We start from the raw sequence: 15,452 nt of genomic DNA on the forward strand, positions 1-15,452 counted from the left end.
ACTGCTGAAAACTACTATGTACTACTTTGCCTAAGGACTTCTCGAGATATTGAAGTTCAAAGCTCTATAGAAGAATAAGATAATGAAGACAGGTGTCAGTGTTTTTCTATGTTCCTATACTTGTTCAGTTTGATTGTATTAAAAAAAAGTTATTAAACTCTGCCGCTTGTTTCAATAAAAGTCTTGTTTCCAATGTTGAAAATTCTGTTGTTGTTGCTTTTAGCTGGTCTGTGTGATGAATTGAGCAATGGCATGAGTCTTGGTCATTCTCATAGCCAAGTTCTAAGTCAATTGTTAAAATCTGTTGATGTAAAATTGCCCAATAGCAAAGCTCCTTTCTGTTCTATTTGTCAACTTGTACATCAGTCACCTTATCATGCTTCTTCGTTAGAGCTTCTCAACTCGCATTAATCCATTTGATTTGGTTGGGGCCTGTACTTATGTGACAAATGGTGGCTTTAAATATTATACATTTTATTGATGTTTCAGTAGATTTGTTTGGCTCTTTCCTTTGAAAGATAAATCAGATACAAAAATGTTGTTTTAAGTATTTCCATAAGTTGGTAGGAAATCAGTTTGACACTAAGCAAGTGTCTTGAAACTGATTGGGCTGGTATATAACCTTATTGCCATATTTACAAGAACATGGAATCCAATTTCCAATACACCTTACCCTCATACCACTGCAAAATGGAAAAGCAAAAAGAAAAAAACACGAAATAGTGGAGCTTGGGTTTACACTCTGGCATAGGCATCAGTGCCTTGAAATATTGGCTTTATGCATTTAAGACAACAGTGTTCTCGATTAACCGATTACCATCCTGTCATTGGTTTTAGACTCCTTATCAGACTTTATTCTAGAAGACACCAATTATACGAGGAGCATCTTTATTGATTTAAATATAAAGAGCAAAAATTTTATCAGTCCAATGGACTCTTTAAATTTTAATTCTTTACTTTGAATTTTCCATAAGCATTTATGATTTTAATTTTTTCCCTTTTTCTTTCCTAAATTTCCCCTTTTATTTCATTACTTTCCCTCCATTTTCTTTGTAAGTTAAACTATTCTTAATATTCAATTGATCAATTCCATTTCTCCTGCACAATCTTTCCACCTTTTCCTTTCCATTACGCATGCTTTCTACCCGTTTAGTCAATGTTATTCTTGAGTATTCCGATTCAGATGATGATTTGGAGATGACAATATGCCATAGAAGAGTTGCTTAAAAAAGAAGGAGGACATCACTACATTGCAGTTTCTGTTATGGTCATGCCTATATATGGATGATAGAGTATGGGCATCACAGCTTTTAATGACTATTTGGAGAAAATCCTGTGCATTCTCCAAATTATTTCGAAGGAGGTTTCAAATGAGTCAATCTCTTTTCTTCGTATTCAATCTGCTGTAGAAGCTCATGGCCCATATTTTGTTCAGAAAAGGGATGCTATTGGTTTTTGGGTTGTCTTTCTCTCCAAAAGATCACTGCTGTAACGCCCCGCTTGAGGTACGTTGTTATTGTTTCCTCTTTCGCCTCATTTGAGTTGTTTGGTAAATGTTTGATTTTCATTAGTATGGGTGTTGTGTGGATTAATTGCCTTGAAATGGGTTAAAATGGAAGTGTAATATGCCGAGCTTCACCGGGGCGAAGAAGAATCTTGCCGCGGCGAAGATGTGTTGAAACCACCGGAAACTTCTTGGACGGTTCGCCGCGGCGACATAAGTTTCTTCGCGCGCGGACGGCCGATTTTCATGTTGGTTGGAGTTTTAGATATTTTCCTAAGGGCAATTTAACCTTTCTACCCCTAATAGCAGGAAAAGTGGGGAGTTAATTGTAAGGATTTTTCATGGAGAATGTGTTGATATGGGGGTGAGGTTTGTAATGAATCAAAGATAGATGGAATTCCCAAAGAAGAGTAAGGCAAAATGGGAATGCTTTGTTATATATTTCATTAAAAGGAATTAGAATCAGAAAAAACCCCTCATTTCTTCTTCCAAACGCAACTTCATCTCCACTCCTCCAACTTTTCTTCTCTTTGATCAAGGATTCCAAGGGGTTTTTGGTGATTTGAGGTAGAAAAGCAACCTAAGGCTTCCTAAGGTAAGAATCTCACTTAAGTGTATGATTTGGGAGTTTAACCCATATGAATGTTGAGGGTTTTCATTCTTTGGTTAGATTAGAGGGAAAGTCAAGCTAAACAAGTGAAAGGAAGAATTTGTGAAGTCTCTCTATAACAAGGTAGTAAAACCCACCCAAGTTGAGATTCATGAAATTTCTGATTAGGGTTTTGATGAAATGATGTATGTATGTGATGTGCATGTAATATGCCATATGGAGTATAAATGGAGATTTCTGCTTGTGAATGTTAATACCTGTAAATATGAGAAATGGTTGTTGGGTTGACAAGGTAGTTGAGATGGATTTGAAGGGGTGTATGAACCCTTTTTGGAAGTGTCTTGTTTGACAGGTTTTCATGGCTTGTGAAGGGGTTTTTCCCCATTTTGGAGGTTAAGAAAAGTTTTAGAATCATGGCTATGATAGAGTTTTATAGTGCACATGAGTTGTTTGATGAAATGCCTATAGAGGTTGAGTGTGGTAATGACTTATTCTTGCAACATTGCATGTTGGCATATCATAGTGCATTGGTGAAGTTGAACCATCCATAGGCACTAGTTGTATATGGAAAGTGACCTAAGAAAGTGTAAGAGAATTGTGTATGTAATTACCCTATGAGTAGAGAGCTGGTGGGGCAACTACTCTAAGGAGAGAGCATGAGAAACTACAATAGAATGAATTAGAAGAGTAGATAGTTGGGATGATGCTTTGTGATCATCACCGACGTTGGGAATCGGATTGATGCTTGTGATCATCATGAATAGCCCTTAGAGATGGGTCGTGCTTTGTGATCGTCACCCAATGAGTAATAGAAATGGGGTAGATGCTTTGTGTCATATCCGATTAGTTGTTAGAATGGGTTGATGCTTTGTGCTATCATCCAACAGTTAGTAGAAACGGGTTGATGCTTGTGATCATCCGATAGTGACTAGAGACGGGTAAATGCTTGGTGAACGTACCCAAAATTCAGAGGAACGGGCAGAGGTGCTAGGTGATCTCCACCCGATAGTTAAGAAGAATCGAGTGGTGTGTGTTGGATCCTCATCGGTAGTCACTAAGAACGGGTTGGCACTTTGTGATTCCACGATAGCCATAGAGAGCGAGATGGTGCTGCGTGAACGCCATCCGGCGTACCTCGGTAAGATGAGGACAGGTGATTTAGTAGAAACAGAAACGAATTAGAAAGGAAAGAATTAAGAGTTATTCTTACGGGGACAGACAGATAGAGAGTTTTACTTACTGAGCATTATTTTGTGCTCACCCCGTTATTTTCCTTTGTGGATGCAGGTTCTAGGTGATGACGCAGTCGGAGGGGCGTCGGCAAGCGAAGAGGAATAGCTACACTGTTTCCCCTGTTTTGTCTTTTAAACTGCACTTTTGTAAACAGTAATCTTTGTGTATAAAAGACATATGATTTCTAATGAAAAGAAAAATTTTTGGGGCCCAATTTTATATTGTATTTATGCATGCATTGTACTAGTTTTCAGCAGTTGTTACAACTGCTGCATTAAGGATGCTTGCATATGGAGTTGCAGCAGATTATGTTGATGAATATGTAAGGATTGGTGAAAGCACTACAGTTGAAAGTCTTAAAAAATTTGTTAAAGCAATAGTTTCTATTTTTTCGGAGAAGTAAATGAGGTCTCCAAACACAATTGATATTGATAGATTGTTAAAAGAAGGTGATAGTCGTGGGTTTCCTGGAATGTTAGGAAGTATTGACTGTATGCATTGGAAATGGAAAAATTGTCTAGTTGCTTGGAAGGGGATGTATGTTAGCCATGTTCGTTAACCAACTATAGTTCTTGAAACTATAGCTTCATATGATCATTATTCCTTGGATATGGCATGCATTCTTTGGACTACCATGATCACATAATGACATAAATATTTTAGAACGATCTTTTTTATTTACAGAACTTGCTTAAGGACGAGCTCCACCAGCTAACTATTCAATCAATGGTCATGACTATACAATGGGATACTACCTTGCTGATGGTATTTATCCTTCATGGTCAAAATTTGTGAAAACAATTCCATTTCCACAAAGTCATAAACACAAACAATTTGCTGCAGCTCAAGAGTCAGCAAGAAAAGATGTTGAACGAGCATTTGGAGTGTTGTAAGCAAGATTTGCGTGGACCAGGACGTTTGTGGTATCGTGAAACTCTAAAGGACATTATGAAAGCTTGCATCATATTACACAATATGATTGTTGAAGAAGAAAGACGTGTTAAAAATTTAGATTATAATTATGATGCATTTGATGTCAATCCAGACATATCAATTTCGCACGAGCATACGGCAAAGCTTTTGGAATTTGTTCAATGTCATCGTCGCATTAGGGATAGAGATATTCATTCTCAACTACAGCAAGACCTAATCGAGCATATATGGAAATTACATGGAAGTCATATGTAACTTTTTAGTTTCGTGCTAATAGTGTTTGCAACATAGGTTGGTTTTGTGGCATGTTGCTAGTGTATTCAATCTGCTTTTAGTGCCTAAATTTGCTGTATGTAGAAGAGATTATTATTATTATTTTATTTTATTTATTTATTTATTTATTTTTTGCAAGCAAACAAACAAACTTTCTAAAAAAGGCCAAAGCAAATTTGACCAAGAGTTACAACATGATTGAAAAAACAAACTTTATAAAAAAGGCCAAAGCAAATTGACCAAGAGTTATAGCATGATTGAAAGAGAAACAACAAAGCAGCAAGAAAACTGTAGAAATAGACCTGAAAGAAACTAAAAAGCAAAACCACCACAACATCAACAGAGCTTCAACCACCAAAACTGACATTTTTTTTTACTAATAAGCATAACAAAGCTTCAATAACCAAAACTAAAATTTAGCAATTTTTAGATCTCCTTTCACTGATTTCTTTTTGATGTTGAATATAAAAAATTGCAAGCATTTGAGGCATCGCAGCTGGATCTATAGCCATTATCCTTTCATCCTCCTTCATTTGTTCTAATTGCAGCTTTTCTTGCNCTGGATCCTCCGACGACTCCTCCTGGCCTGAATTCTCGCCGGAATCCTCCTCCTGGCCTGAATTCTCGCCTGACTCCTCGTCTTCAGACCCGTTTGCCAGTTCTTCCCTCTGTTCTTGTGTCGCCGGTGTCTCCTCTACGTGTGGACCACCTTCACTGGTCGGATGATCCACCGGAGCAGCCATTGAACTGCTTGCGCCACCGAAATCTAGGATTCGAAGTGGCGTTGGGCTTCCCTCCTCATTGTCAGTGTCAGTCATGGTTTTGGATTGAATTTGGTGTCAAAGTTTGCAGTTTCGATCGGAAATGTGGACTGTATTGCCGGAAATGGCACAGATTTCGTTTAAGGTTAAGTAAATCGATTTTAGGGTTCAACAAATCGATCGAAAATCGCGACTATATCGCCAAAAATGACAACTGTATTCGGTTTAGGGTTCAAGAAATTGATTTAGGGTGCAAATTTGCAGGTGTTCGATCGGAAAAAATCGCGTCTCCTTTTCGTTTAAGAAATCGCTTTTTGAACTAATGAATTTCGATTAAGCGAGGTGAATAGTTAGTGGGGCTTGTTTTGCGAAATTTCAAATTTTAAAAACTTTCATTATTTCTGATTCTGCCCAGTTATGTTTTAATCTTTTCATTTTAACCCATTTTATGTGTTTAATTAATCCTAACTATGCCATGTCATCTTCTCTAAATTAAAAAAAAATGATGAACAGTTTCAAGGCCAATTTCTTAAATAGAAACTTGGGATGACCGGGCAGCTAAATTTTTCTCAAGAATATGTTGTATGAGCCATCTATTACAAAAACAAGTTACTAATATTTCAATGTTTACAAGAGGTAATGAAGTAATAGTTGACTTTTCTTCTAATGCTTGTCTTATAAAGGACAAACTGTCCAGAATTATATTGCTTGAAGGTGGCTTAAAANTCTTATCCTTGAATAAAAGCCTTTTCAAATAATTCTAATTTCTTTTCATTGAATTGCCTCTTTTCGTCTCTCATTTCTTGTAATAAGTTCACATATGAACCTGTTGAGTCATTTTCCATATCTTTGCCCTTCCTTTTCTTTCTGTCTTTTTTAGCTTTCCTTCCAAGTGGTCTCTTTATGTCCACAAAGTCAGGACTTGTAATGTTGTCATCTCTAAAATTCACTTGAGTCTCTGATGTAGGAGTAGGACTTTTGTCTTTCTTTTTTATCGGTTTTTTCTTTTGGCAATCTTCCTTCCATTTCGGCTGAAGTCTCAATATATTCCAAAAATGCTCAAATTGGAATTTACCTTTATTTAGTTCTGGGTATAGGAATTTTGCATTAGCAATCTGGAAAAGAAAAAAAATACAAACTAAAAAGGTATGCAATAATATAAATATATTTCTAAAATATAAAATAATAAATACCTTGTCTTGCTCATTGACGCCACTTTGGTTTCTTGATTCAACTTGAACATAGCATCTACAAAATTTGTTTGTAGCTAATTGAATTGTTGACCAATGGTTTATCAAAGAAACTTCTGTACGTTCAGATTCAAAATTTTTGTATTTATGGAAGTACTCCAACAATCGTGCCCAATATGTTTTGTGTTTTTGTTCATTTCCTTGCACAGCATCTAAACTGGTATTAAGCCATGCTGACACAATGAGAAGATCCTCTTCTGCAGTGAAGTTGCCGCCATGTGATCTTTTAGAGTTAGATTCAACTGGAGTAGATAAATGAGATTCTTCAGTATTGGTGAAAATAGATATATCATCAGAGTTTGAAAGTTGGGTTGAAAATTGAGGATTTTCAGTGGAACCAATATACAAATTTCCATCACTGCCAGCTTGAAAATTCATGTTTTAGAGAAAAGAAAACAGAACATGAATATATAGATAACTCAAAAGACCATTGTGGGGGGAGGAAAAACATTTTTTCAATAAAAAAAAACTTAATAGGAGAGAGAATTAATAAATAAAATATATTGAAACTTGTAATTTAATTAATTAAAATTATGATAGAGAGTGAAATTTGACTCTCTAGATGTGGTGAGCCAAACTCACTCTTTATTTTATATTTAAAGGATAAAGAGTCTATTGGACTCTTGTTTTTATGCATTAACTCTTTATAATAAAGAGTTTGACTCATATAAAGAGTCATTTGGAGATGCTCTAAAAGACTTAAAGATATTTGGCTGTGCATGCTACCTTTACTTGAGACCCCAAAACATTCAGAAGTTTCAGTTTCATCCTGCTTATTGCAAATTTATGCGATACAACTTAATACACAAAGGCTATAAGTGCTTAAGTGCAACAGGTAAGCTCTACATAGCCCAGAGTGTCAAATTTGATGAAATTACCTTTCCTTTAAAATTCATTCATAGTCACTTGATGATAAAGCATGAATAACAATGGAATTAGGCCAACATAAAGTACAAATATTGCTCATAACTTTTCTACAAGCTTCATGTTACAACGTCTAGCACTAGTTTTTCATGAAGAGAAAGTTTTTGAAATAGATCCCATACAGTTTTGAATCTCCAGGTTTTACACAATCCATCGATGAAGGAATTCAAGCTTTCAAGATTAAATGCAGACTTATTTTAAATATTTCCACCGCTTCAAAACACATCTATTCTTGCAAAGTCCATCAAGAAAATGCTATATGTCAAAAATTAGCCACAACACCATTAAGTTGCATCTCATCAACTAATTTCTCTGCATCTTTTACTTTGGCTTTAAGAAAAAGACCAATTAACAAGGTTATATGTAATAACTGTAGGCCTAATTCCTTTTGAAATCTCTTTCAATAAAGATAAAGAGCCTTCAAATGCAGGTATAAACTAATCCTTGTATGGATTTTATATTGTTTTGATTATAAGCACGTAAAACATATATTCATCATACCCTAATCTTGGCAATAATAGTAATCGATGAACAATTTTTTCTATTTTTCTGTTGCTGTATATCATCGATTTACTAACAGATAATCGTCTGCCGATTCTAACATCTTTACGACCCAACACCACCATTATTCCCTTTCCCGATTATCACTCACCAAAATCCCTCAAACTCTGCTCTTGTCGACCCTGTCAATCGCTGGCAATCAAAAGATTTTTAAAACACACAGCTGCCCCTCCCAAGTCAGATTTCGACCAAATTCGACCACCAAAATCCAAACTACCACCACCAAAAGACTCATCAGCATCCCCTCTTTAAAAGCCCCAATAGCTTAGATTGAGTTTTCTCTCAGTTGCCTATCGAATCGAAAAGTTTATTGTGGGTAGCAAAACAGAATATAAACATTGGGTGGGAAAGTCATATTTTTAAACTTCTTGGGTGGGAAAGTGTCATTAAGGTAAACCTTGGGTGGGAAAAGTTGTTTACTCTTTTCAAAATTGCAAACTTATGTCAAGCATTGATATTAAAAATATTTTATTTTTCTATTTTTTCTTCAAAATTTTAAATATACCAAAATTGATGTTTCACATAGTTGAATGTGATATATTAAAAATTCAAGGGATATTGTTTTTTACTTTTTAGAAGTTATATGATAATGTTTCGTTATCATAATAACAAAAATATCAAACTAATTATATTGCTGAAATATATATATTACTAAAATAATATTATGCATAGTTTCATCATGATTACTAACTCATATAATAGAGGGCCGTGAGGTTTGATATAATAAAAATAATCTAATTTGTGAAAAAATAAAAATCCCTACCTAAATTATAAGGGTTAAAATAATAGAATGAGGGCAATTTTTAGATATATGTTCTAGGAAACTAATAATTTATTAATAATAAGGGGAATTTTATTATTTCAAAAATCTTAAGAGAATTTATGTAATTAGTAAACCTCAAAGGAATTAACTGATGTCTTCAAAGTCTTTATGCTACTATTGTAATGTTCCACATTAGCTTATCTACAATGTACACTACATATTAACATATACGATCAACACATATCAAATGATTAGACAGTCACTCATACACCCATCTTAGTAAATGATTTATGTTATTAATGTGCTTCCTATATAACATTGTAATCACTGTTATGACCCTGATTGCATGCAATATTTTTTTTTATTATTTTTTGCGTAAACTTGGTAATTTACAAAAGAATAAGGAATTACAACCTAAAAAGGGAATTCCCCTTTAGCGTTGAGAACCTTGGACACTCAAAAAGAAACAAAAGAAGCCAAGGATGTACAATCCTTATACACAAAAGCAACAAAACACAAAAAAACCAAATTCTACAAACTTGAGAGCCCTTATAAAATAGAACTAGCAAGAGAAACAAGACACAACCTAGCCTGTCACTTTCTCCTAGCAACAGCAAACAAGCAGCAAAGGACTACATAAAAATAGCTTCTGTAGCAGCAAAAAGCAAAGTATGCAGCACTTAAATAACTGCTGCTACCACTCCAGCCTGCCCGAACAATTCTCCAACAAGCCGAACACTATGCAGACTACTGGAGAACTCCCAGAAGCTGCAAAAAGAGTTACAAATAGATGACAACTCCAAACACAAGCTTGCAAACAACACTTTTCACAATACACAAACTACAAAAGCATAACCTGCATTACTAGCCCACTAATCACTGCACAAACTGTGCTTCCAGCCCGCCATACACTGCATAAACTTGTTTACCAAAAATTTGGAAACAATCATATCCATCAAAACTAAATTCTAAAAACAGTTTCAAGAATTGGATAACTAATAGTAGAACATGATAATTTACATAAGCATTTCAAATGTTTTCTTATACAATACAACTCATTACTGTACAAAAAATTGAATGACAGTAATAAGTTACAAGAACCAATTAATTATGGACATATCTTCTTGCAAGTGTAATAAAAGAGTGACTGTAAAAGATCTTTAAGCGTTTTCTCATCCGATACCTTTAGAAGGAAAGCAACTTTGCAAAATCCTGCATGATATCTATACAGAGATTGTTCATTTACTTTTGGTTTCATCTCATTCTTACAAGGTTTTGGCCCTGTTAGAGCCCATGGAATTGCCCATATGGCCAACGAATGCATGTAACTTAGCGCTCTAAAACAATCAACACTAGTCCAAGCTTTAAGAGTTTAGAGAGAATAACTATGCAGAAAACAACAACGAGTCAGTGAATTATCAGGAACAAATAGTTCTAGAGTAATTATCAGTGTAAATTATGTAGAGTGTAAAGTTTCCAATTGTAATCGACCAAAAATTATCCTAAAGGTAGTAACCCAATGATGTAGAACATATAGTAAGGATGCAAATGTGTATTTAGTCCTTATCTTCTACATTTTAGGATGATTATTTGAGTCCTTGGCATCCCTTTCTTGATTTCTCCTCTCAACCTATTAATTTCTCTCTATCTCCTTATATAGAATCCTATATTATCTATCTTTTTTATTCTTCTCCTCCTCTATCACCTAAGGAGCAAAAATATTATCTACTAGACATTATAACTACCAGAATTTTGTCCAACATTACACAACATCAAGAATCTACTAGAAAATGGTTAAACGACACATCCACCAAAAAAATAATAATAAAAAAAATAATTAAATGAATGGACTAAACAGATGCTGCAATGAAATCTATACAAATTTGAGATAGATTTAGATTTGAAAAACACAAACTCATAGCTGAGTTAACAGCCTATTAACTAAGCAACAAGATAACACCGTTTGATAAACTTAGGGTGATAGTCCATTTTTAGACTAGGTTGCTTCATAGATTTCGATGGCATTTTGAAATCCCATAGTAACCATATCTTCATGGATCATCGTTACAGCAACTACATATGTAACACCAAACCATATTTCTCTTGACTGCAATGTTGTCATGTTAACTATTCTAATAGGTAGATCCCATTGACTGGCCCCTACTCTACATCCATATTCTTTTAAGACATTATAGTTAAAAACCTTCTGTAATGCTCTTCTTGCTTTGTCTTCATCAACAATCATTGAAAGAACACATGCTCATTCATAAGTACATTAGAGACGCAGCTGGTAAGTTCTAGTCTTATCAGATTTGAACTAAACAAAAATACATATTGAGAAAAAGAAACACGTGAAACATTATAAATAAATCAACACTTATTTGGCATGGATATTTGAGAATATCAATGAATGAAGTTAATCAGTTGCAACATACCATCATCTAGTAAACTAATCAGCTTTAATAGATGAACTTGAGTGGCTATCATTATTGTCATAGTTGAAGTAAGAACCATTCCATAATTTCTCATTTACAACTTTTGCTTAATAAAATTTGCACCAAAAATAATCCTCAAACCCTTAAGACCCACTTCATGTGCAAATGCTGACATAGCCTGCTGCCACCTCTACTATATGCACTTACAATAGAGACAGATCACGTGTCATATGTCTAATTAGGGAAGCCATCATTCTTAATCATCCCCATTACCATCCCTATCAAAATCAAACAGATGAAAGTGTTTATTGAACCTTCTTCTTATTGTAACCAAAATAGAGCAATTGGGCAGCTGGATGAACTTTCGCAAGATTCTGCTCCAAAAAAAGTTTAATACTCACTAAAGTTTTATCACGTTAACTTCAATTTCGGTTTTAGACCGAAAATTGAGGAAGTTAGTTCAAACATTCATGATAATTTTCGGCCTTCATTAGTAACTATATGACTAAGGACACTATACATTCAATCGGCTTCACATTTCTCTTAGCCATCTTACGAAGGAGATCAACGACTTTTGGTATCTCATTATTCTTGAGGAAACCAAATATGAGCATAGTAAATGTGACTACATTTGGAGCACAACCTTTTTCCTCCATATATGACAACAACTTATTTGCCTTTTCTAGTTGTCCAGTTTTACAAAGCCCATTGATCAAAATGCTGTATGTTACAATGTTTGGCACTAGGTTTTCACAAAGAGAAAAATCTTGAAATAAGTCCCAAGCAATTTTGAATCTCCCTATTTTACATAATCCATCAACGAGGGAATTCAAACTTTCAAGGCTAATTGCAAACTTATTATTTACTAGAGTGTTAAGCATTTCCACCACTTCAAAAACACATCCCTTCTTGCAAAGTCCATCAATGAAAATGTTATATGTCCAAGAATTAGGTAAAACACCATTAAGTCGCGTCTTACCAACTAAATTCCGTGCATCTTTTACATTAGCTTTAAGAAAAAGGTCAATTAACAAAGTGTTATAAATTATCACGTTAGGCTTAATTCCTTCAGAAATCATCTTTCGATAAAGATAAAGAGCTTTGTTGACTTACCAATTAATTAAAGTATTGTAGCAAACAACATTAGGGCTATACCCCTTTCTAGTTATAGAATCAAATACCTCCCTTGCACCACCAATTCTATCTGCCAATCAAAAACCATTCATTAAAATGTTATAACTATAAACGTTTGGACTGATTCCCAAACCTTTCATTTCCAAATACAATTTTCTTGCTTCCTTAATTAATCCATCTTTACCAAAGACCATCAATTACAGTACTATAAGTAATAGCATCTGGCCTACAAATAACACCAGATTCTTTATTCTCCTTACCCATTTCTTCAAGCAACTTAATGGCAACACTTATCTTCCCTGTTTTACATAATCCATCAATCAAAATGTTGCAAGTTATCACATCAGGCCTACAACCAACAACAACCATTTTCTAAAACAATTCCATTGACTCCATAATCTTTTTCTCTACACACAGACCTTTAATCAAACAATTGAAAGTCACAGCACTAGGGTTGAAACCCTTCTTCAAAATCCCCCCCAAAACCTCAAAACTATCTAAAACCCTTTTAATATTACAAAAACAATTCATCAAAATGTTCAAAGATATAAAAGCTGGAGACAACCCAATTGAATTCAATAGCTTATAAAGTGAAATCACTTCATAATAATGCTTCTTAGTGAGTGCACTAAACAAAGTAGTGAATGATGAAATTGGAGAAATGAGTTGTGAATTAATCATGTAATAAAAAAAGTACAATGCTTCATTCAGAGTAAAGTTACCCAATCGAAAATTTTCTTTAAGGAATTTAGCAAGTGAGGAACATTCAAGGGGTTTTTAGAGAGAATACAAAACTTCATTTTTGGAGTTTGAAGTTGTGAGGTTTTGTAAGTGAGCTAACAAAGATGAAATATTACCTCTCAGAGATGGGTTTTGAGAGACTGAAGACCAACGAAATAAGGATCTCAAAGCCATGTAAGAAAAGTGTTTTTGTGAGGAAATTTAACCATCGTGCCATTTCAAGTTTGCAATTGAGAAAATGGACATGAAAATATTTTTGATTTTTTTTTTCAGTTGGAATTTATGTCCTAACATACTTAACCTGAATCAGTAACTAAATACAAACAAATTGAGATAATCGAGGTTCACACTATTTCTGTACCTTAGTTTCGATGTGATAACACATGATGAAAAGATTCAATTGCATGATAACCATATCATTGATAAGAAGCTATTTTGCTAAATCTGAATCTATCTAGTGGCCATGATGCCTTGCTAGGGCCCAATGTTGGTCTGTGTGTAGTGAGACGATTAATTGGTGTTAATAGCAATACTACTCACTGCCGATATGATAAGGAGCCTATGGGTCACACACTTAGAAAATAATTTAAGAATCAGATTACACAAGGGGTATTCTCGACTTTTAGAAGGGTATTTTGGTAATCTCACAGTGTAATTAAATTTGCTAAGGTTGTTGCTTGTATTTAATTTGATATTAAAATTAAATTAGTGAGATTATATTGAAATATATGTACGCATATATTTAAATGTATTATTATTAAATTAAATGTTAATATATTTTATATATATTAATTGATTTTAATTATAATAATAATTAATTAAAAATCAAAATACCAATTAAAGGGTGTTTGGTTACAATGGTGGATTAGGGTTNGACGTTTCTAGAATGGCCAACATATGTGCTCATAGGGTTCTCACTATCAAGATTTGAAACACTTGATACCCATGTCACGGTTCTACCATTCTAAGGACATATATCAATACATATTGCAATAATAATGATTTACGCGATATAGAATAAGATGCCTTTTATTATTGATTAATGAACATTATTACAAAGAGTCAATTCTACAATAATTGATTGGCTCTAGGGCACCTACTCCAACATTTATAACACCGATTTGGGACGAAAAACGTCATTTGGGGTGCCGCCGACATAGGTCATACATCAACATTCAAGTTTCCCCTCTAAAACATAAAAAAAATGGCCAGAATCAGGCTATTCAAAACTACAGAAAATGGGTTTAAAAGTTACAGAAACCGGGTAAAGAAGACCCGATCAAACTGGATCAATAGGTCAAATTGACCCGATCAAGGATAAAACGGGTCAAACTAACCCAGTAAAGTCAAAGGTCAACATGGATCATAATTGTGTTTACAGAAACATATTAAGCCAAAACCTTATGTTTTTTATAAGAAAGAGAAGTTTGTAAATTACTGTGCTATTCTAGTTAACATGTAACATGCAACCCCAAGAACAAACCTCACTTCTTAAGGAATATTTTGTTAGACTAGATGCCCTAGAGCCAATCAATTATTGTAGAATTGACTCTTTGTAATAATGTTCATTAATCAATAAAAGGCATTTTATTCTATATCGCATAAATCATTATTATTGCAATATGTATTGATATATGTCCTTAGAATGGTAGAACCGTGACGAGGGTATCAAGTGTTTCAAATCTTGATAATGAGAACCCATGAGCACATATGGTGGCCATTCTAGAAACGTCCGCAGCCCTAGTATTATTCTGAAGTAAGGGCACAGATAATATGGTTAGGCTATCATAGCGTTGAACGACCCTATCGAAAGGCAGTGACTGATCTCACTTGTTAAGGTTGTTTTGTGACAACCTAGTGCAACACATGGGTGCTTGCTATAGGCGAAAACACCGCAGCAAGTTCACTGGACAAACCCACCAGAGGATTCCATATGGATGGTAACCCTAGTGTCTATGGAATAAATCCTCTAACGAATGGTGGTGCATGTGATCCTTAGACTTGAGATCACTGGAGCGCCTTGTGCACCGATTGGTGCAGTTTGACACTAGCCTAACACAGTTCTTTTCAGAGCCGTGAACACGATGCTGATTGGCTGCATCGAAGAGTGTATCAAGACTATGGTGGATAGACAAAGGATTCATCACTCCTAGGTACAGGAGAAGTTATCTCATGGCGCAATTCAGTATATGGCAATGACACTAAAATTGTGGCCACAGTGGGATTGAGTTGTTGCTCTATCCAATTTATAATACAGGTCATTGGTCCAGAAACTGAATACATAATATCCAGAGTAACCGAAGGTTGACACTATTTCTATGCCTTCGTCT

General features: G+C 34.6%; 2 protein-coding genes across 2 annotated transcripts; both read right to left on the reverse strand.

Moving 5' to 3' along the window:
- Positions 1 to 6,042: 6,042 nt before the first annotated feature.
- LOC116106439 (glutathione S-transferase T3-like) lies at positions 6,043 to 6,942 on the reverse strand. The gene is made up of 2 exons (XM_031392804.1): positions 6,508 to 6,942; positions 6,043 to 6,429 (listed from the first exon to the last, which is right to left on the reverse strand). Exons 1-2 carry the CDS (start codon positions 6,940 to 6,942, stop codon positions 6,043 to 6,045), a joined length of 822 nt encoding a protein of 273 aa, XP_031248664.1.
- A 2,550-nt stretch (positions 6,943 to 9,492) lies between these two features.
- On the reverse strand, positions 9,493 to 12,750 carry LOC116106440 (pentatricopeptide repeat-containing protein At1g09820-like). Its single transcript, XM_031392805.1, has 5 exons — positions 12,573 to 12,750; positions 12,429 to 12,451; positions 11,768 to 12,326; positions 9,693 to 9,807; positions 9,493 to 9,580 (listed from the first exon to the last, which is right to left on the reverse strand). Exons 1-5 carry the CDS (start codon positions 12,748 to 12,750, stop codon positions 9,493 to 9,495), a joined length of 963 nt encoding a protein of 320 aa, XP_031248665.1.
- Positions 12,751 to 15,452: the final 2,702 nt, after the last annotated feature.

Source organism: Pistacia vera, unplaced genomic scaffold, assembly GCF_008641045.1.
Source record: "Pistacia vera cultivar Batoury unplaced genomic scaffold, PisVer_v2 Contig515, whole genome shotgun sequence".
NCBI lineage: Eukaryota > Viridiplantae > Streptophyta > Magnoliopsida > Sapindales > Anacardiaceae > Pistacia > Pistacia vera.